This window comes from Marmota flaviventris, chromosome 10 (genome assembly GCF_047511675.1).
Source record: "Marmota flaviventris isolate mMarFla1 chromosome 10, mMarFla1.hap1, whole genome shotgun sequence".
Lineage (NCBI taxonomy): Eukaryota > Metazoa > Chordata > Mammalia > Rodentia > Sciuridae > Marmota > Marmota flaviventris.
In genome coordinates this window covers 85,236,770-85,257,917 of record NC_092507.1, presented here as the reverse complement: position 1 = coordinate 85,257,917, position 21,148 = coordinate 85,236,770, and the positions used below count along the sequence as shown (strand labels likewise).

At 37.5% G+C, this 21,148-nt stretch overlaps 1 protein-coding gene across 1 annotated transcript in view; it reads right to left on the bottom strand.

Annotated features, from left to right (window-relative positions):
• The window catches only part of Palmd (palmdelphin), a 46,158-nt gene that overhangs the window by 5,551 nt on the left and 19,459 nt on the right, over window positions 1-21,148 (bottom strand). The window contains exons 3-6 of the mRNA XM_027935224.3: window positions 19,491-19,615; window positions 1,927-2,041; window positions 1,753-1,786; window positions 1,514-1,627 (exon numbers count right to left, since the gene is read on the bottom strand). Of these exons, the coding sequence (XP_027791025.3) occupies window positions 1,514-1,627; window positions 1,753-1,786; window positions 1,927-2,041; window positions 19,491-19,615 (388 nt within the window). The remainder of the gene's footprint in view (window positions 1-1,513; window positions 1,628-1,752; window positions 1,787-1,926; window positions 2,042-19,490; window positions 19,616-21,148) is intronic.

The following is a 21,148-nucleotide window of genomic DNA, read 5'->3' as shown; positions in this document are numbered from 1 at the left end:
AGACAAATTGGATCTTTGATTTAGTTAACTCTCTCTTTTATAAACTAGCCTGCTTTCATAGGATTTATTTTTGTACACTTTGATGTTCTTTTATGTAAGATGTTGTTTATTTTTTAAGTTTCTAATTTTATTCATTAGTTATATAATGACCAACCTGGTAACAATATGGGTTTTTAGGTATGGGTGTGTGGAATTTTGGAAAAAAAAAACTGAAGGATTAAAGAAGTGAAGCTGATTGGAGAAGAGAAACTGATAGATCCAAATGGTAAGAATTTTCACTGGGGAACCAAAGATGTCCCCTTTCCAGTTAAGAAACCAACAAGGCAGATTTGTGCTTTTTTGTATTGCTCAGTGGGAGGAGTTAATCTCTCCTTTAATGAGGAAGAATATGTTACATTGTGCATTGCAAGAGGAGAAATGCCTAGCACACCACATTTTATTGAGTTACATCCTTGTGCACAGGCCTGATGCCTTGAAATTATAGAGGAGTGTTCTAAAGTTTCCACAGCATGGGGGTTGTTTTGGTAAGGACAAGGGAAGGAGAAGTCTAGATCATAGGCTTCTCTATTTCACACTAATTTTCAAGTAGAAGAAGCTCTAAAGACCCCAATATCAGCTGTTGAAACACTTGAACTGGAGGTAATTGGTTGGGTTGGAGAAAATTGAGATCTGTTTAATGACCCAGATAAGAACCCTGTGGCTGGAAAGTTAACAGGATGGGTAGAGCTAATAGGAATCTGTGAAAAACTGCAATGTGGCAATGTTGACTTTTGTCACATCCTCCCTCTATCCCTTAACTCATCTTGCATTTCATGCCTCCTCTATTGTCTCATGGTTCTGGCTACCCAACCATCCCTTATCCACACCCTCCCTGTCTCACATTTCTACTTTATTCTGCATTTCACTCCCTAATGTGATATGTTTAGTGAATATCTACTATGTGCCTAACTAAGCTTGGTACATATTAGGTATTCACTGAATACTTGTGGAGTGGATAGATATGTCTACCTGCAGAAAGAGAGTAGCTTTTCCTTCCATTATAAAATTCAAAGGTCTCCTCTCTTCCCTAACACAAATATTCCTTTTTTTCCTGAGGCTCTGAAGTATATTATTTTTAGGAAAATTGTTCCCCTCCGAGAGTAAATAATGCTTACTTCCCAATAGACTGCTTTCATTTTCAAAAGCATTTCAGTAACTCAAGAGGGTCTACTGAATGAAATACGTTGGGAGAGAGATTTTTGGTCAGGGAAGCTTAGCTTTTCAGAGTTTCTAGTTTCCTTCAAAAGCCTTTATTTTATCCGTTCATGACTAATTTTGTAGGGAATAAAGTGCATGGAATAAATATTGCAACGTCATTATCCCTATCTGTATAAGTGACTGACATACCTCGTGGAAGTTTGTAAAATGGACCATTTCTTAACCTGGGAGCATAAGATGCCACAGCAAGTTGTAAATTATGATGCTGTAAATCTGAAATTGAAGACATGCCATAGAACACAGATTTTTTACATACCTTTTCTGTTTTGTTCATCATCTTCTATTCCTTCATTTATTTCCTTCCTTAATCTGGAAGGTATATAGGATTTTGGAAGGTCAGGGATATTAGCATAGATATCCTCAATTGATTCTGTAAAATTGGTACAAATTAAAATGTGCTTAGGATATATTTATGATAATGTGAAAAAAAAATCTCACTGGGCTTGTCAAAAAAAATATCTTATATGACATGAAATAGGCTGCTGAACAACATACCTCCCAATGTTTCTTCCTTTTCCACTTTCACAGACTATAAGAAAAAAAGAATTTGCCATGATTAATTCAGTTTAAAAAATAAAATCTAAATGTGGAAACACTTTGAAAAATTACAAGAGTATTTGTTGACTCATTTGGGAGGGAATCATAGTTTTATGATTAGTTGATACGCACTTTTATTATATCTTCTGTTGTCCTCTCAATTGATTTTAGTTTCTTTAAAATTGCTTCTTCATTGGTTGAGATTTGCAGTTCAGCCTTTTCAAGATCTTGGATATCTTTCTCAAGTCTGACAACAAAAATGATATATTTTTTATTGATTAATACAGTATATATGTAGGGTTGCCAAGTATGTCTTCCTCTTGTATGGACTTTCCTGGGAATACTGCACGTAAGTAGCCAGAAACCTTCTAAGAACAGTGTCACACACAACATCACACCAAGTGTCATGCTTGATACTCCGAAGACACTTAACACCTGATTTTGAATGATTTTAGATTAAAAATTTAAAAAGATTTATTTATTCATTTTTGAACATAAGCACTTCTTAGGTAAAATACTGGACCTTTGTCATATGTTCCTCAGTGCAATTACTAAGGTTACTTCCAAATGAAGTAAACCAACTTCTTTTATAAAAAGACGTAAGGTTAGAATTGAACTAAAATGAATGGTACATTTTGTAATTATGTAGTTCAATTTTTTTCTTGCTCAAGACTCCATCTAAATTATTTGAAGAAATAATTATAATTATTAAACTTTATTTAACAATTACAGCTATTTAAGACATAAAAACCCAGTCTATACTAACACTGAAAATGACACTGTTTTATGTTACCTAAGAGTTGTGGTATGTTCTAGTGAGTAAGGCGAACAGATGGGGAAATGGGCACAATCTAGTACAATGTTCTCACTTGCTGTTGTTTATAGAGACTATATTTTTGTGAAAAATGTGCATACATGGTTGGACAAAGTATAAGAAAACTATAAAGCAAAGAGACACATTTGAAGTTGGACTGTTGTAAACATTCTGAGCTGGTATTTTGACCAGCATACAGTAGGCTGTCAGAATCAAATGAACTCCAGGGGGCATCATCATGACCTCTAATCTATAAAAACAGCCAGTGGCAGTCACACAATTACTAAGCCTGGCCCTTGGCAGCCATGAAGCACACATAGTGTCTCGGCCAAATAGTCTAAGCCCCAACGTCAGCTGCCCCAGAGGATAGCTGATTAGAGACAGCAGCTGTCCAGGAGATGACAGCTGTGCATGTTTGTGTTAGTTAACGTAACTGTCATTTTTCTTGGCTTCCTCTTGAAGATGGTCATGGGCCTGGCAGCTCCAAAATCCTGTGCTATTGTTACACCAATAAAAGTCCAAGACATGATCTACTTGGCTCTTCTCCTACTCATTGCTTCAGTTTCAAGGTTCTGACTTTGATGCTGCCTTTGCCATTAGTAGGTGGACATTTATAGCTGAGGGGGTTTTCTTGCATATTACAGAAATTCAAGTGAAATGTAGTAGCCCTGATTTCTTAGCAGTTACTAACGTGTGACCACAATTTTTATTAAAATTTCTTTATGTTTCCAGTAGCATATTGGCCAACAGAAGAGTTGTGGGATACATGTTGGTCCACTTTGGTACAGCAGAAAGCTCTGTAGGCAAAGTGATAGACCTGAATTCTGTTGTCTCTGCCTCTCACTATTTAATGACAGCTAACTCCCTTAATCTCCCTGAAACACAGCTTTAAAATATGTACAGTAAGAATAATACTTGTCTTACTAATAAGCATTGTTGTTTATGAAAACAAATTGGATATGGTTGATATCAGATGTCAGTTTATCATGGAATCATTCTTCAAGGTTTCCTGCAGAGACACCGTGCCTGCATCTCATCTCTTTTCATCCTGTCTCACAGGATCCTTTCCTAATGTGCATATTAGAGGCAGTTTACAATGAGGAAACTTTGGGTGGAAATTAAGGGGGTTATAGTCATTGCTGCAAATAGTTTTTGGACCTTAGGACCCAGATGTGGGATCAGGGGAACTTGGGTTTAAATCCTGGTTCATCTACCAACTTTCTTTGTGACTCTAAACGACTCATTGACTTCACCAAGACTCAATGTCTCATTCCTTCATTCATCCATTTAAAATCTTTATTTAGCATCAAATTTGCACCAGAAACTATTTTATGTGCTAGGGTATGACAGTGCACTAAACACAGTCCCTGCCCTCCAGGGGTTTATATTCTAGAGGAGAAAATATACTAATACAGCCTCTGGCAAGCTTTTTCTGCAAAAGGTCAGATGCAAAATATTTTAGGCTTTGCAGTCTAGTCCACATATAGTTTCTATTGTATATTCATTCATTCTTTCCCCTTTTTCCTTTTGTTTTACAACCTTTTAGTAATAATTTAAAAAAAAACATTTTTAGCTTGTATCTGTAAAAATACAGGACAGAGTTAGAATTGGTCCTAGATCATAGTTTGCCAACCCTTGTATTAATAAACAAATGGATATATAGAAATGTGTGTGTACATATGCAATAATAAACAAATGTGTGTATATACACACATTTGTTTCAAAGAACACATTTTTTTTTTAAAGCAGGATAAGATCTATGAACACCAGGATAAGGGGTACATAACATGGTCAGGGAAGGTCTCTCTAACAGTTACTTGAGGAAATAAATGAGGGTGGGACACAAGAGAATTTCAGTGTGCTCCAAAGAGAGCAAAAAGCAACTATAAGCTTGAAGTAAGAGCAGAGAAAGTAAGGAGGCAAGTGACAAGAAGTGAAGAGGTATGGCAGGTAGCTAGATGGCACAGGGTCTTGTGTATGGAAGGCCTTTGGGAAACCATTGGGAGTGTTGGAATTTACAGAGTTAGATGGGCTGCTGTGGTGAGAACAGGCTCAAGAGGCAAACACGGAGGTTAGTTGTAATAGTTCAGGTGAGGACAGCTTAACCTGGGGTAGTTGCTGGTAGAAGGATGAGAAATGGTTGGATTTTGGAAACATCTAGAAATGTTTACATGGGTGAGAGAGAAAGACAGCTGAGAAGGGTGGCTCCAGTGTTTGTGACCTGAATAATTGGGAAGATACAAATTAAATAGCTGAACTGACACCAGGGAGAGGGAAGGCAGGAGATTAGGGCTGGGGGGACAAGTTCAATTTAAGATAGTCAAGTGTGATATAGAGGAGACAGTTGGATATAAACACCTGGAGCTCAGAGGAGTATGGGTTTGAAGATATAAGTTGGAAAGTTGGTATCTGAAGCCACATTAATGGGTAAGATTTTCTAGAAAATAAGGGAGGTAGTTAAAAATTCCAGGGACTGAGCCTGGGGCAATTCCACAGTTAAAGGTCTGGCCCATTCTAATTTAGGGCTTACTTTAAAAAAACAAAAGAGATTCAGCAAATGCTACTTTCTTCCTGTACCTGTCCCTTCTATTCCTGAGCTCTTGGTCTGCCTGGTCCATGACATCTCAGGGGATTCTGAAATGCTCTGGTATTTGTTTCCCTTTGAAGAAAAGGCCATGGGTAACACCATATGATTCTCATGATTATTTTTAGACTAAAATGGTAAGAATATCAGACTGGAAGCTTGCTGACCTCATCAAAGTATCTGCTAATGAATACTTCTGAAGGTTTTCAAGTCTCAGGTGAAAGCTGCTTTGATTCGGTCTCATGACACATCATGACATGTTTATGAAAACTAAACAAAAACAAACACACACTTCCTTCCCATTCTCTATCACAGTTTCAGCCAACTCTCAGTTAAAAGAGATGATAAGGAAACATCTTGGCGCTAATTAGAATCACAAGCCTGTGACAGGAGATGGTTACTCATGTAGAACATTTCTTAAAATGTCCACTTAATGCAAAACAGTTTATGATTGCATCTTGATTTGCCACTTTTGTGTATTATTAATGGATAATATAAATATCATTAAGAGATAAACATCAGAGATTTGTTGCTCTAAAAAAACTGTCTAAAAGAGCAGAGTGCAAGTGTTAGTGATGGAAACTTAGAGAATAGTAATTGAGAGTAAGGAACTGGATGCTTCCAGACCTCCCTTCCCCCTCTTAGTCAGAACTCAGAGGGAGCCCCACCATGGAAGAGTGAGTCTGACAATTTTCACAGTCCATAATTCACCAAAATTTTGAGAACCAAGGAGCATAAAACAAAAATTACAACCAGAAGGTGGGGACTACCTTTGTATATCTAGCTCGGTGGTTCTCAGCTGGGGGTTATCTTGCTTCCTGAGACTACTGGCAATGTCTGGTGACATTTTTGGTTTCCGTGACTGGGCAGCGCTGTGAGTAGAGGTCAAGGGATGCTGTTAAATATCCTGCAGTGCACAGAATGGTTCTCTCATAACAAAGAATTATCTGGCCCCAAATGTCATTAGTGTTGAGGTTGGGAAACCCTAGACACCTAAGTGGATGACTGGTATGGTATGGGTTCTTGATACCTCCTTTATAAGAGGTTTGTTTATCTTCATCTCTCTAAAATTTAAAAATTTTCTTCATTACTTCTTTCTCTTCCAGTTTTATTCATTTCTAACTTACGTATGTGTGTATCTAGATTTTCCCTACCCTGTTTCAGTGTTTATTGATAGTTAAGAGAGTACTCAATTCTGATTTAAAGCCAAAACCATGCAGGACTTAAATTTGGGACTCATACCCAATCCTTTTCTAAAGGTAGTTTGGGAGAGAGAAAACATTTAACAAGTATAAGAAGTATTGGAAAATATATATGTATGTATATTGTTATGGTTTACATGTGTTATCCCCCAAAAGCTCATGTGTGAAACAATGCAAGAAGGTTTGGAAGAGATATGATTAGGTCATAGCCTTAATCTAATCCGTGAGTTAATCCTGATGAGATTAACAGAGTGGTAACTGGATTCTTTTACATGTGTGTAACTGGATTATTTTACATGTATGTAACTGGATTCTTTTACATGTGTGGCTGGAAGAAATGGTTCACTGGGGACATGGCTATGGGATATATATTTTGTATCTGGAGAGTAGAGTCAGTCTGTTTCTCTGCCTACTGATCACCATGTGAGCTACTTCCCTCTGCCATACTCTATACCCATGATGTTCTGCATCACCTCCAGGCCCAAGGAATGGAACCTGCTATCTATGGATTGAGACCTCTGAATCTGTGAGCCCTCAAATAAACCTCTCCTCCCCTACAATTGTTCTGGTCAAATCCTTTAGTCACAGCTGTGAAAAAAAATTACTAAAACATGTGTATACACACACACACACACACACACACACGCTCACAGAACCTACATCTGTATGTAAATATGTACACACATGTTTATGTGTGAATATGTGTATGTATAATTTTAAAAATTCTTTTTACAAGGAAAGCTTTTGGGGAGGTTTCAGGGTGATAACTCTTTAACCTTCACCTGCCTATTTTCCAGCTGATGGCTTCGAATTTCCATAAGTACTGCCATCCCCATCTTTAGAAGGTATTACCTTTCCGAATGGGAATTGAGCTCCTTGAAATGCTGATTCAGTTTGGCTGAGAAGCAGGCAACAGAGAAAGAGAAATATCCTTTTTGGTGCCTCCTGGACTGTTAGGTGGGGCTTGATGGATGAGTTAGTACCTCTCACAATTTCTGAGAGGTGGTGGGCAGGCATCATATGCCAATTTAGATAAGCAGAGTACATGAAAAAGGATTTGTAATGCGATCCATTATTGGAATCTTTCTTCTCCTTGCTATTTGCTGGAGAAAAAGAGGGTTATTTTCAAGAGCTCCCTAGGTGAGAGCAGGTAGTTTTCATTTCATGCTCTGTGGTAGTAATAACCTCCCTTAATCATCACAAGATCATATCCCCAATCCAATTCCAACATGCAGTTTTTTGGTCTTAGAAAAAAAGGGACAGCACATAAATGCTGGATGTGTCAAGAAGGAGTTATTTCACAAGGCAATTTTTCTGCAGCTGAGGGTTCATTTATCTCTTTCAGTTTTTGGTGGAGTTAACAAGGACTAACAACCTGATGGAGTTTGCCATTAGGGGCCAAACAGACCACAACTCAAGGTGAAAAAAAAAAATAGTCACAATCCCAGTCCAAAAGTTCATACCCTACTTCCTGTACTTGACTTGTTAGCAATTATAACAACACTGAACACATATCGCATATGGACATTGTACCAGGCACTGGCCTAATTGGTCCTCACAACAACCCATGAGCTCTGTTATTAGTTCCACTTGAAAGATGAGCAAGCTGGGTGCCTAGCAAGGCCACTGGCCTGGAGACTCATGGGCAACCTGAGGCAGGATGAATTTGGAAGCAGATCTCTGCGTACATAGCCTGAGCTGTTAATTCCTCTCCAATTAGTCATTGTGGAAACAAGACTTAATTCTTAAAATTGATTCTTATAAACTTAGACACAGCATTCATTTTTCTCAGCAGTATAAAAAGACTTCTTACTTTTCATGATAATAATGAAAGCAAGGATGACTTGGCTGGGCCTCGTCAACATGTAAAAGTTCTGATCCAGTACACAGAAAGGTAATATTTCTGTCCTAATCTTTGTTGTATTATTTTGTCGCATTATAATTTTTGTTTGTTTGGTTGTTTTTTTTTTTTTTTTTTGGTTATTTGTCTACTTCAAAGAGCCTAGGGTTTTCTAAGATAATGCCACTTTATAGGAGGATTTTTTCTTTCTTTTTGCTTGAACATAAGACTTGTTCAAAGAAGGAAATGAAGCTGTGTGTCTTAAATATACAGTTATACACAGTTGTCTAATGCAATTTGATTATAACATTGCAGTTTGGATATAAGCACCAATGCTATGTTTGAAATTAAGTTTATGACTAGCTTTTAGCTATGTTATATTTTCAAAGGATTGATTGGTTACTTGCATCTCAGTGGCCCAAGTGCTCTTGTTAAAAGCTAGTATTAGGGCTGGGGCTGGGGCCCAGTGGCAGAGTGCTTGCCCAGCACGTGTGAGGCACTAGGTTCAATCCTTAGCACCACATAAAAATAAACAAATAAAATTTCTGAAACATCAAAAACAAAACAAAACAAAAAGACCTAGTATTACACCCAAAGAGAGGTTCCAATCACTATTCTCTGACATAGCCTGAGTCAGCAGGTATTAGACCCAGGCTGTGCTACTACAGTACCTCTGAGGCTAGCTGATGGAAGTGCTAGAACCTCCCACCCCCTTGCTTCCCGACCTTCCCTAAGCTAATCAAAAAAGGATCCAATTTCTTCTGAGATTCACAGGCTCTCAGAATGTCTTGAGCCTGTGTTGAGTTCTGCTTCAAGTGGCGAGCAATTTTAACTCCTCTGATTTCTCCTTGGGCCTAGAGATTCTCTCCTTTTCATCCTAAATCTTGGGAGAATGGGAGGTAGCTAGTGGTTTAACCATATTTTGTGAGTTTTTGTGCGAAGGCCCGCTTTTTTAGGGGAAGAAAAGACTCCTTCCAGCTCTACCCAAGGAAATAGAAAATGAGTCCATATGGCTAACACGCTTGAATTAATCATTTGCCCCTCCAACTTTAGATTTCTCATTTGGAGAAAAATAATAGTATTCCTTAAGCATTGTTGTAAGGAGGTAATTGAGATAGTGATTGTTGCACAGGACTTGATATAGAAGAGCTCCTTAAATAAGTTTAGTTTTCCTTTTCCTCAGTCTACTTGGGAAAGGAGACCATCTTTGGGTACCTGTGGGTGAGAAAATCTGCTGACTCAGGGATTTGATCTTTGACGTTAATGGAATGATTTTAGAGCAAGCATGGTCCTAATGCAGCTACAGACATGCAACCTGTTCTTGAAAATAATTTTCTATTTAGAAAACCTCAACATTGTTCCAACATTGTCAGAATTGTCATAATATTTACAATAGTATCTATTTAATAAATGTTGGCAGAAAGAATATTCTAGTCTATCTTGATGACCTGCTGTTTCTCCCTGCACCCCACTCCATTCCCCTTTTCTTTTTAGTAATAGAACTCCCTGGTTTGTGTGTGTGTGTGTGTGTGTGTGTGTGTGTGTGTCTAGGGGTATATGAGTGTGTCTTCCTCATTATCTTTCTATAGACTACATTTTCAACTCTGCTTTGCATTTAGATGGTGTGTGTAACTAAATTCTGACTGATAGTAGACTTATGCAAATTTCAGGTCATAGCTTTAAAACGGAGCTGTTTGCCCTGTATTTATCTTCTCTTTCTTAAACTGGATATAGATGTGGTGATAAACTGGCTTTGGCTACACTGCCAAGAGCATCCCTTAGAGAGTAGCAAAGCAGCAGGACAGGAAGGAAAAGGATCTTTCTACAATCCTTATAACATTGTTGCTGTCTTCCACTTCAGTGTTTACCAGTTAGGATTTTTATGTGTGTGAGAGAAATGAGCCCATCCCATTTAAACTGCTGCTCTTAATCAATCTTTTAAGCCAACAAAACCAGTATATAAACGATTGCATAACTTTATGTGGGATGAAGCATAGTTTGACAGATTTTATGAGATTTTTCGTTAATTTTCAGAATTACTTGTATCTTTCATTTCTGATCATTAACTAGTGAAAACAGAACAATGAATCCACCTTTGCTCTTAGGAGTTCCAAGAATTTATGATTCTACATGACAGGTAAAATCTAATACAGTTTATAATGATAGGTAATATTTTGGGCACTTTTAACATTTTTAAAAATTTTTAACAGATAACTAATTTCAATAGCTAAAATTTGCAACAAAAAAAGAAAGGTCTATTTATTTTTTTGCTAAATAATAGTTCATCTAACTGAATGTTTTTGGAAACCCAATGGATATTATTGGGAACACATGGTTGATAACTTTAGTCAGGTAATTTTGAGTATACTATAGTAGTCATATGTAACAGGCAGATAAGTTATTACTAATGGGTCAGAGTTTAAAGGTACTGTAGTGCCAAACTATACTTTCTCAATAAAAATGAGGGTATGTAATCTCATAGAAGGTAGAATTTTAAAATTTTATTTTAACACTTTGGGGTCTGGTAAATTTTGTTGAACATTTAGTGAAACTTTATTAAGAGCCGATTGCATGTCAGACATTTTCTTCACTTAACTGAAATAAAAGCATGTCAAAAAAGATGAAGAACATTTCTATGCACAGACATGTAGAAAGAACAAGAGCTGCCTGGGAATCAGCCATTGTCAAAGGGCATGTGTATAATTAGGAAGATCTAACCTACCAGAGTAAACAGTCACATGCTAAGGACAAGCATGCCAGAGAATTAAAGGGCATTTGGCAGACAGCAAGCACAGTTTGCTGTGAGCCAGATCTGTTGCCTCTAATCCTGAGCCTTTAAGAACAGGACAGCCAATACGACGCCACAGCTTTAAGATAAGTAGAAGCAGAGAGCCAACACAATAGGGGCACTGAAATAAGTGTGTTTGTTCTGATGATTGGAAGCAGCAGATTCTTAGAAAGTCGAATAATTTGTAATTACATGTGAACTGCTAGTGCATGGGTGAATCTTATATTTATATATCTGTAAATATTAATAATTTTCTGATGGGCAGATAATACTATCATGCTTTGAAACTGCTGTGTATGGTGATTACATTAGAAAAAAATGACTTAGAAAAGCTAACCCTCTCAATCAGAATAATATTTTGTAAATGAATAGTTTCATTTTCCATAGAAAATATGAAACAATCCCAACTATTCAGGAGGCTAGGCAGGAAGATCACAAGTTCAAGGCCAACCTGGGCAGTTAGCAAGATCTTGCCTCAAAATAAAATTTTGAGAGAGGTCTGGTGATGTAGCTCAGTGGTAGAGCACTTCCATAGCATGTGCAAGACCCTGGGTTCAATCGCAGCACCTCCCATAGGAAACCAAATGTGAATAAGCCACTATAATATGAAAGTTGTAAATATAGTGTGTGTGTGCGTGTTTGTGTGTGTGTGTGTGTTGTGTGTGTGTGGGGGGGAGATAGTAGAGACTGAACCTGGGGACACCCTTTCACTGCTCTTTATCCCCATCTCTTTTTATTTTTTATTTTGAGACATGGTCTCACTAAGTTGCCTAGGCTGGCCTTGAACTTGAATTCCTCCTACCTCAGTCTCTGGAGTCACTGGAATTACAGGTGTGCATCATTGTGCCTGGCACAAATGTAATATTCAAATGAATGTCAATAAACACATTCTTTGAATGTTGGTGTGGCATCGGGATTTTGTTAGTTAGTTTTGAGCTTCTCAAATGCTCTGGCAGAACAGAAGCTGAGTATGTGCGGTTTTTAATTAGGGCACGCAGAGAATTGTGTAGTACATGTCAAACATTTAATAAGAGCCAAATAATTGTAATAATAATTCAATTTGACCTCTAGTCAGTTGTCATCAGTTTCTCAAATGACTTTTAAGTACTGTTGTAGCCAGAACATGGGAAGTTCACTCATGTGCTCACGCATGATTCTGGTAGGCATTTTTTGTTATTTGAAAAATTTGTGAACAAAAATATTTCTAGTGAATAAACCATTTGTAACCATATAATGAGTGGAAAAACATATTCAGTGATGTAGACAGCCACTGACTTCCTCTATTCATAAATAATCACTGGCTTTGAGCCTTGTAACCCTTAACATTTATCTCTAATCATAGAGCCGTCACTATATTTCCTATGTTCCATTCACTTCATTTTTGCTTTGCTTCTTAGTGTTAATTGTTCATATTTGAAACCAAGAACAGAATTTTGTTATTTGAAGACTGACAAATATAAATTCCAATCCTAATATAACAGAACAACCAACAATGACCAGTTAACTTTGGGTGGTCTAAATGCACTTAATGACATTTGCCTTATTGCAGACAAAGAATGCATTGAACATGTGGGTGTAGATGTTTTCTGAGCTGGTGGAGTTAGTCACAGGGACTTCTGGGGAATGGAGAAACCTAGGCCCTATGGCAGCACAAATTCTCTCTGATGCAATGTTTGGTTTTGAACATTTTTTATTCTGTTACCAAAACTTGGAGGATGGATTACTGCAAATAATTCAGCCCCCACTTTCTGGATTGCTCAGTTGTGCCTTTGTTCTTTCTTTACTCATGTCCACATGGCCAGAGATCTATGACATCTCAGCTAATGGTCTTAAATTTGTGTTTTAGAGCACTGAGTATCATTTTGAATGAGAAAAATAAATGTAAAAGCACTTTGGAAAGTTAAAGGATCTGAAAAGAGATAAACACAAATGTAAATTTGCTTTGAAGAGCTTGCGATTCTGGAATTGCCTCTAGAAGATCAGAAGACTTACATATGGCAGGTTTGCAATAATGAATTTAACCAATTATAGGAGGGATGAGGGGAAGAATTTGGAGTCAGAAAGAACTACATGTGACTCATGGTATGGCTATTACTGGATTTTTAGCTTTATATGCTTTAGCATCTTCATAAAATTAGTCTAACTAAACTTCCAATAGCAAATTGTCATTATTAGAATAATGTTAATACCCTAAGATAAGCTCCATGAAGGGTAGCTGCTACTGAATTGAAGTGGGGTGCAGGAAGGGCCCTCAGAGGTTATTCTAATCTACTTTTCAGCCCACCAAGAAGGTGGTTCTGTGTTTATTCTGGCTATTATTATTATTATTATTATTATTAGGTGCTAGAGATTGAATCCAGGGCCTTGAGTATGCAAGGCAAGTACTTCTACTAACATACAGATGGGATCCTTAGGTATGAACAAGAGAGCATGCTAGGAGGTGGGGATAGAACATAAAAGGGTATTTGAAGAGGAGAGAAAGTGAACAAAGTCATGATGGAATGTTAAAACATGCCATCAACAGTTGCCTCCAGCCCCAGGGCACCACTATACATAGCTTTGCCCTTGACACAAACAGAGTTGGATGTTGCTTCTTCTTCTTCTTCTTCTTCGAGGGGGGGGGGTGCTGGGAATTGAACCCAGGGCCTTGTGTACACTAGATTATTCTTTACTTTTTAAAGATATTCAGGGCTTTCTTTTTGTTTATTAGAGTTTGAGTCATTGTTTAGGCTTTTTCCTGGTCCTCTTAAAGAGATATTATTTTTAAGTTCATCTGTCGCCCATCCATTCATTCTCAATTTTCTCATTCATTCATGTATCAAGCTATGTATTCACAGGTATTCCAGCCATGGGCTAGGCTTTGTACTAGGGGCTTCTGTGTGTGTGCATGTATGTTTTAGTGGGGTGGAGTGAGTAGATGCCTTCCTTTATTTTTGCTGGAAGTTTGGTTTACTTAGCTTCTTTTGTTAAAATCAAAATGAAACTCCTGTATTAAAAATAACCAGACTAGCTGGGAAATTAAAAACAACAACAGATGAACTATCACAAATCTGGTAAACCAATTAGTCAAATATGGAGAGTGAAAAACATGCTTGAAATGATTTTGACTCATATAATTACCTCAGAATAATTTCTTAAGTGTTTCTAGGCAACAGCAAATTTAATAAGAAACAAATGGTGGATTTTTTTTCCCTTCTCCTTTTTCCCGTTTCTCTTCTCTTTCATGTTGTCATGGAGAGCAATCAGCCTGTCTATCTTCCTGCTATATAGTATTAGATATGGTTAGCTGGGTTGGAGTGGGGAGGCAGAAACACCTAGAATGTGGTATTATTCATGCAGACCTCCCACTTGTGTTTGATGAGACATTAGTTCCATTAAGATGCACTTGGCCTGCATAGGTAGTTAAATCATTTGGTATGGATTAAACTTGCATAGGGATCATAATGAACTAAACTTTGATAGACATTACCAGTAACAAAAACATCTGACCTATTTCTACATCGATATTTTGAATTCCCTTTTGAAATGGAGTCTTTTGAGTTAACTGATTATTGCTTTAGATGATGCTGAGCAAAATTCTTTTTCTTGTATTCCATCTCCATTTGTGGAGGAATTTTCCTTGTTATGTGGGATGTGGCTCCAGCTGCCCTGACAGCTCAGTTTTTCTCATGACACACGGTCACTTAGAAATCCAAAGCTTCACATGCAAACTTTGCCCTTTCATACTACATGTAGAAACCAGTTTCTAACTATTTGGGGACAAATAAAAGTTTATTAAAAGAAGGCAGAAGGTCAGAAGGGTATTTTGGAATATAAAAAAAAATAACCTTACTGGAGAACATTTAATCATAAGTAGCTTAGGGAATGCAGTGAAATTGCATCATTCTCCTTGAGAGTTAACCTTTTACATTTTATGCTTATGACATTTCTGTCAGGCACTCTGTGTGCTTCAATTAAAGTCAAAGGTCTCTGGACACAGTTCAAGAAGTAGAAAATGTCTGGAGGGGAGCTTGATGCAGTTTGGCAGAGGGAGGTAGGTCATGAGAGTTGCAGGGCAGCTGGAGAGAAGAACCCAGCATGTGAACACAAGGTTCCTTTGGTGACTTCTTGGGGATGCCTGGGGTATCATTCTGGGTGTGGGGTGTTGGACAGAGGTCAGCAATGGAGAGTCAGTACAGGATTTGTCCACATGGATGTTTGGAGGGAGAAGTTGGTGCACCTGTGCCTGCCATCAGAAAGTACATGGTTTAGTGGTCCCAGGAAGAACAGGGCTCATTTGGGAGGCAAATTGAAATCTATTTAAGAAAAGTGATTCAGAATGATATGTTCCATACAGATTTCTTCTGGGAACATTGCCTCCTAAGATATTTGTCAAGGCATAAGGCAAAATACTCAACAGTATTGTTCCATGGCTTAGAATGTGACCCAAAGAGAAAAACAGTGGAAATCCACTTATTTTGTGAAATGTTTCTGCTCTTCAGAAGAGAAGATTAGAGGATGTATAAGAAGATGTGCTTGAATTAAGGTTATGTGTGAGTCAGGGAATCTGTTGTGTGTTTTTCACATGTTAAATATTTAGGTGAATGTCTTTATGAGGTGATGCATTTAAGTGTGAAATCATATCATGGCCTGGAAATAAAAAATGCTATAAAAATGGATTGTACAGGATTTAGCTTTTTGTGTGTATGTGGTACTGGGAATTGAACTCAGGAGTGCTTTACCACTGAGATATATCTCCAGCCCTTTCTATTTTATTTTGAGACAGTGTCTCAGTAAGTTGCCAGGTTGACCTTGAATTTGGGATCCTCCTGACTCAGCCCCCAAGATCCTGAGATTAAAGTCAGGCACTATCATACCTGGTAGAATTTAAATTTTGTAAAAATTTTCTGTGGATCTAAGGCTGTTTTACTTCTCAATTAGGAATTGTAACTAGGATTGAAATTGTGGCTCTTAACTTTTTAACTATGTAACAGAGTCAGTTGGACTCTATAAATTTTCCTCATGTTAAATGTTACTTACCTTAAAGAGTGATTGTGAGAATTCAACGAAATAATAAGTATGAGTAATGCTTGGTCCACAGCAAATGTTCTATAAAAATTAAGCCCTATTAGCATTTTAGATTTTGAGCCATAAAGAAGAATTCATCAATTATTTCCTATTGGAAAGAATTCTAGTTAGGTGGTATTCTCAGTTTTTACAAAGAAAAATATTCTTTGCATTCAAGAGAAAGATCTTGGCTGATAAATAAGAAACATCTAAATAAAGTTCTGAGTAATATTCTAATTTTAATTATTTTTATTTTTAATAAGGAAGAGCATGGGATATTTTTTAACACCTACCATGTAATAGGCAGGGTGGCATTGCTTTATGCACAGTGCTTCTGTGAGCTGGCTACATTTGACTCACTATTACAGGGAAGGAAACTGAGGCTCACCAAGGTGAAAGAACAAGGCCAAGCTTTCGTATTATGGTTAGCAAAACAGAGATTTGAATGCCAAAGGCTGTGCTCTTTCAGCCCATGACACATAAGTATGGACAAAGAAGGAATGAAAACTTCATGTGCAAAATCCAAGGTGATTACAGTGTTTCTGTTTTGATTCAACTCTTATTCTCTAGCTGAGGAGCTAGGTAGAAAGGCCAATAGCAGAAAGGCCAAATTCACCCCTGAGCAGGCACCTAAGTGAAAGGGTAAATCACATGCAGGGTTTGGGTTACTTTCCATGCTTAGGCAATGAGACAGTTCTGCTTAGTTCAACTTCATCAGGTGGCTTGATTGCTATTCAGAACTAGCAGGAAATTGCTCTGGTTTAGTTGGTAATAAAAGCTTCTTAGGCACTGTGAGTAGTTGTTTAGGCAAAGATTGAATTTAAAAAAAAATGCACCTGATTATTTCGTAGCTTTAGAAATATCGGAGACAAAAATGTTCAATTATCAGGTAAAGCTGCTCAGGCAGTGTGATTTCTATAATGAGGGGCAGTTGTGGAGGCTGCTTAATGTAGACAAGGCACACATATTTCTTGTCTTCCTATGTTGCTTTGGAACATTCTGTTCCTTCCACATATTTCACCAGATAAACATGCCTCCGTGAACCACAAGGAATGCAAATTCTTTACTAATTCTTTGCAAATACATTTCTTTCGGACTGTTCCTTAACCAAAGCAGTTTGCTGATTATAAGTGATAACACTTGTCCATGATCAGGTGTCTTACTATTTCCTGAACATTTACATCTACATCTCTCACTTCATTTTCTAGCTGAGGAGCACTGACCTTCCCTTGCATTAGACTAAAGGCTACTCATAACTGACCCTGTGGTCTTAATTCAGTCTTTACCTTCTCTAAGTCTATTTTCTCACCTATCAAATGAAGGTATTGATGCTTTTAAATTTTTATTTATTTGTTTTAGAATTGCCATGAGTATTTAGTGACAATGTAAATGCATGTGTTTTGTAAACTGTACAAAGCCCTTCAGAATGAACCATTATTGTTATTATTCATATTGGTGGACTAAAATAATTTGGTGTTTATTTAGGACTAGTGATGTGTTAATAGCATCCTGAAGACCTAAAATGAAGTTGTATTGCGATGCCAGAAATTGTACCAAATAACAGGTAGTTATTTGGTACTTTAAGAGAGTAGAGGGACATGGAAGAAGATCCCCCAATGTGATAGGAGGTTTTGGAGAAAGGAGAATAAAGGGACAGATCATGCTTCCAAGACTTATCATAAGAGGTAACACTTTTTGTGTTCACAGAGGTTGCTGCGTGATGTTGTTTGATAGGCAGTGTAGGGTAGTCAGATGAAATAGTTCTGATCTGCCTCTTTCTAGTTGTGTGACTTCCTTAATCTTTCTTCAAGAAATGAAGTTCAACCCTTGGTAATTTGCAGTACATTTGTTTTGGTATAAAACAATAAAAAATCTGTACAACTCAAAAAAAAATGAAGTTCATACCTACCTCACAGGGTTATGAAGATTAAATGGGATAATATATGTAAAGTGCTGGGAGCATAATATACATCATTTAAATACCTCTCCTCCTTATCCTCTTCTAGTTTTGGTCAGACAGGAGCTGTCACTAGACAGGCCTCTGTCAGTACTGGTAGAAGCTTATGTGCTTCTGAGAGCATTCAGGCAAGGTCCAAAAGCAATCAGAAGAGTCTTAGCAAGTACTTGGGATTACTCAGAATGCTGCCCAAACCCGTTCATGGAGCTTGAGCATATGTAGCCACTTCAATTATCATCAGGTACAGAGAAAGTTGTAGGTGTTCAGTAGGTGGAAAGACTGAAAAGAAGCTGTGAGGGAAAGCAAGGAGGTGTCTGTGCAGCGGGAAGGGCTTACAGGGATTAACTCTGGACTCCTTGGGAGATAAGGATTCCATGCTGAGGAAGAAGGGAAGTGATCATCAGCTGAAGCCAGACTTGGTAAGAAGCTCTTGCTAAGAGAATGGAGTTTTCCAAACTGTAGGGCTGATTTATTTATTTATTTATTTATTTTTAAAGCATTTATTGTCTACTGTTTGGAAGCACTCCACGTCTTTGAGCAAATAACTGAGGGGTTTATAAAAATAGATGTTTAAATTATATAACTTCTTAAGAATTGTGAATTTCAGAAAAACAGCTAAATAGGGATAAGCAATGATTTTAGCTATTAAAAACACAACGGGTAATTAAGCTAATAAGATGGAAATAATTTTTTATAAAGGAAGGTTTTTTCCCCATGTTGTCCATTTTGGAAAATGACTTTTGCCTTTCCAATATCTGATTCTTCATGCTATCTTTTTGTGGGGGGGGGGGGGATAGTACTAGTAATCTCACCTTATATATTTGAGCTTTCTGTTTTTTGTTTTTTTTTTCAAGCCCATTATCTCTTTTTAAGGTATGGTAATCTGATGACTGTACTTGTTCCACCAGGAGTTGCTGACTGTGCGTGATGGGAAGGAAAGGAAATGGAGAAATGAGATGAACACCTGTGGCCACATGGTCACAGAAGTAGAAAAGGGCCCCTGTATCTGATATCTTCTCTTCCAAAATAGAGTGGGGTTGGTGGGGGAGAGATCTGATGGAGAGACAATGCAAACACACCAGTAGACCTGTCACTTGTTTTCAGGTGAGAGTGGGGGCTGGCCCTGGGAAGAAGCACAGTTTTTGATGCATCTGCCATATGCCAAGTAGATGCATAAATATTTTAGAATCTGCTCAACAACCCTGAAGATAGGTAATTACAGGACATAGACTCAGAGAGGCATGGGTAACTCACCAATATATGTTTAAAAATAGCGTTGAGATATTCAGGAGACATTTAAAGTAACATTTCTATTTCTGCCTGCTGGTGTGTTTCCCTAGTCATTTTTGGAAATAAAAATGGAAGGTGTGATTCTGCCCCTTAAACTGAAAATAGCTTGCTACACAAACACATGATACAAAGACAAAGGAGAAGGCAATCGTGGGGTATCTCAATGAGGTCCTACCTGAGGATACTTTGTTCTAGAACCTGGATCTGGTACTGGTCTTGCTGATTTTGCTTCTTCATCTCTTCCTGTTCTTTCCCACTGGTGATTCCATCGAGAAGCCATTTCTCCCTCAAGGCCTTTTTCTGGTGTCAGGAAACACACACACATATTCTCATATTAGTCAATAACTTAAATAAAAATCTCTTCTTTCAAATCTTATGAATTTCAATAGTGGACATGTTAAAGAAGAATTATTTTCTCCCATTGCCTTGCCCGAAAAAAAATCTGTCATTTCCCTTTTCATAACCTTCTTGATCCCCTTCCAAAGCCATGTTTTCTGTATCTAAATCCTATTTACCTTTCGAGGCTTAGTGTCAGACTCCTTCAGCTCATGAAGACCCCAGCCCCCTCCCTCCCTGGCAGCCCCATCCTCACCCTCTAGAATCATGCTGTGCTGTATGTTTATCACAGTCCTGTAGAGACCTCACAATGTGATGTCTTTACTGTTATTTCTTTGGTTGATGGTTGTATGTCTTGTGTTCTTAACAAAGTTCAAAATTCCATGAAGTCATTTTGATGTTCACACCATGACCTCACATAATAACCTTTTCTGGGACTAATTGAAATGGTGGGCAAAACAGAAGGCTGCTATTGTATCTTGGGCTGCAGAACAAGGTAAAATTAGTTTAAGATACAATAGCAACAACACTCAGCACTCCTTCTCTCTTCTGGGAATCTCCCTGGTTCTAGACATTCTTAAATCCAGCTTCCTACGTGTTCCCATAATATGATGCACAAAATTCATGGCTATACCTAAACATTGATGAGTTGATTTTTTTTGTCAACTTTAACAACACAAAAAAGATATGTTTCATCATATGTAAAAAAATCTTTTGAATTTACTTGAAAGAATCAAACTGATGAGCCTAAGAAAACTTAAAACAATGAAAGAGATCTAGAAACTTTGGAGGGGCTTTAGCTAGCATCCAGCCCATGTCTCAAGTGGAAACTGTATGATATATAATTCTATTATTATCAAAGAGTTGGAGCTTCTTCCCTTCTTCCTGATTAAAAAAGGGCTTCACGTGTATTCATATGTATCTAATCTACCTTTCTACATTGTTTGCTCAGTTATTCAATTATTCTTTGGGGAATCACTATGCCTATAATGATGAGGAGATTGTAGGAACTTTATTTTCTGGGACTTCTTTCTCTTATATTACAATTAAAATGAGAGCAAGTAAGGAAAATGTTTTTTTCTCTTTCTAAAGGATGATAGAATTAATACCACTGAAATAGAGATATATTTGAGTTGAAAAAAGTTAATTAGCCTTGGTTATGCTTGATAATTACAAAGGTTATCTTAAGAAAGACAATGTTTTTCAAACAATTATTTAAAATCCAACAGTACACTAATTGCAAATAAACATCATATGGAATGGTAGTTTGAATAACGAATAAAATTCAGATGGCTTTAGTTAAAGCAGTGAGGTACATGGAAGTTTACAGGTACACAGGACACTACTTGAAAGCCACAGGACCCAAGTGACAAAGAACCTCAGCCCAGATCATCACATTTGTGTTGACCTTGTCAGAGTTTGCAGCAATTACATGTGGACCACACACTCCAGAAGAGCAATGTTACTGCATTCTGCCATAGGAAGATTCTTTCCCCC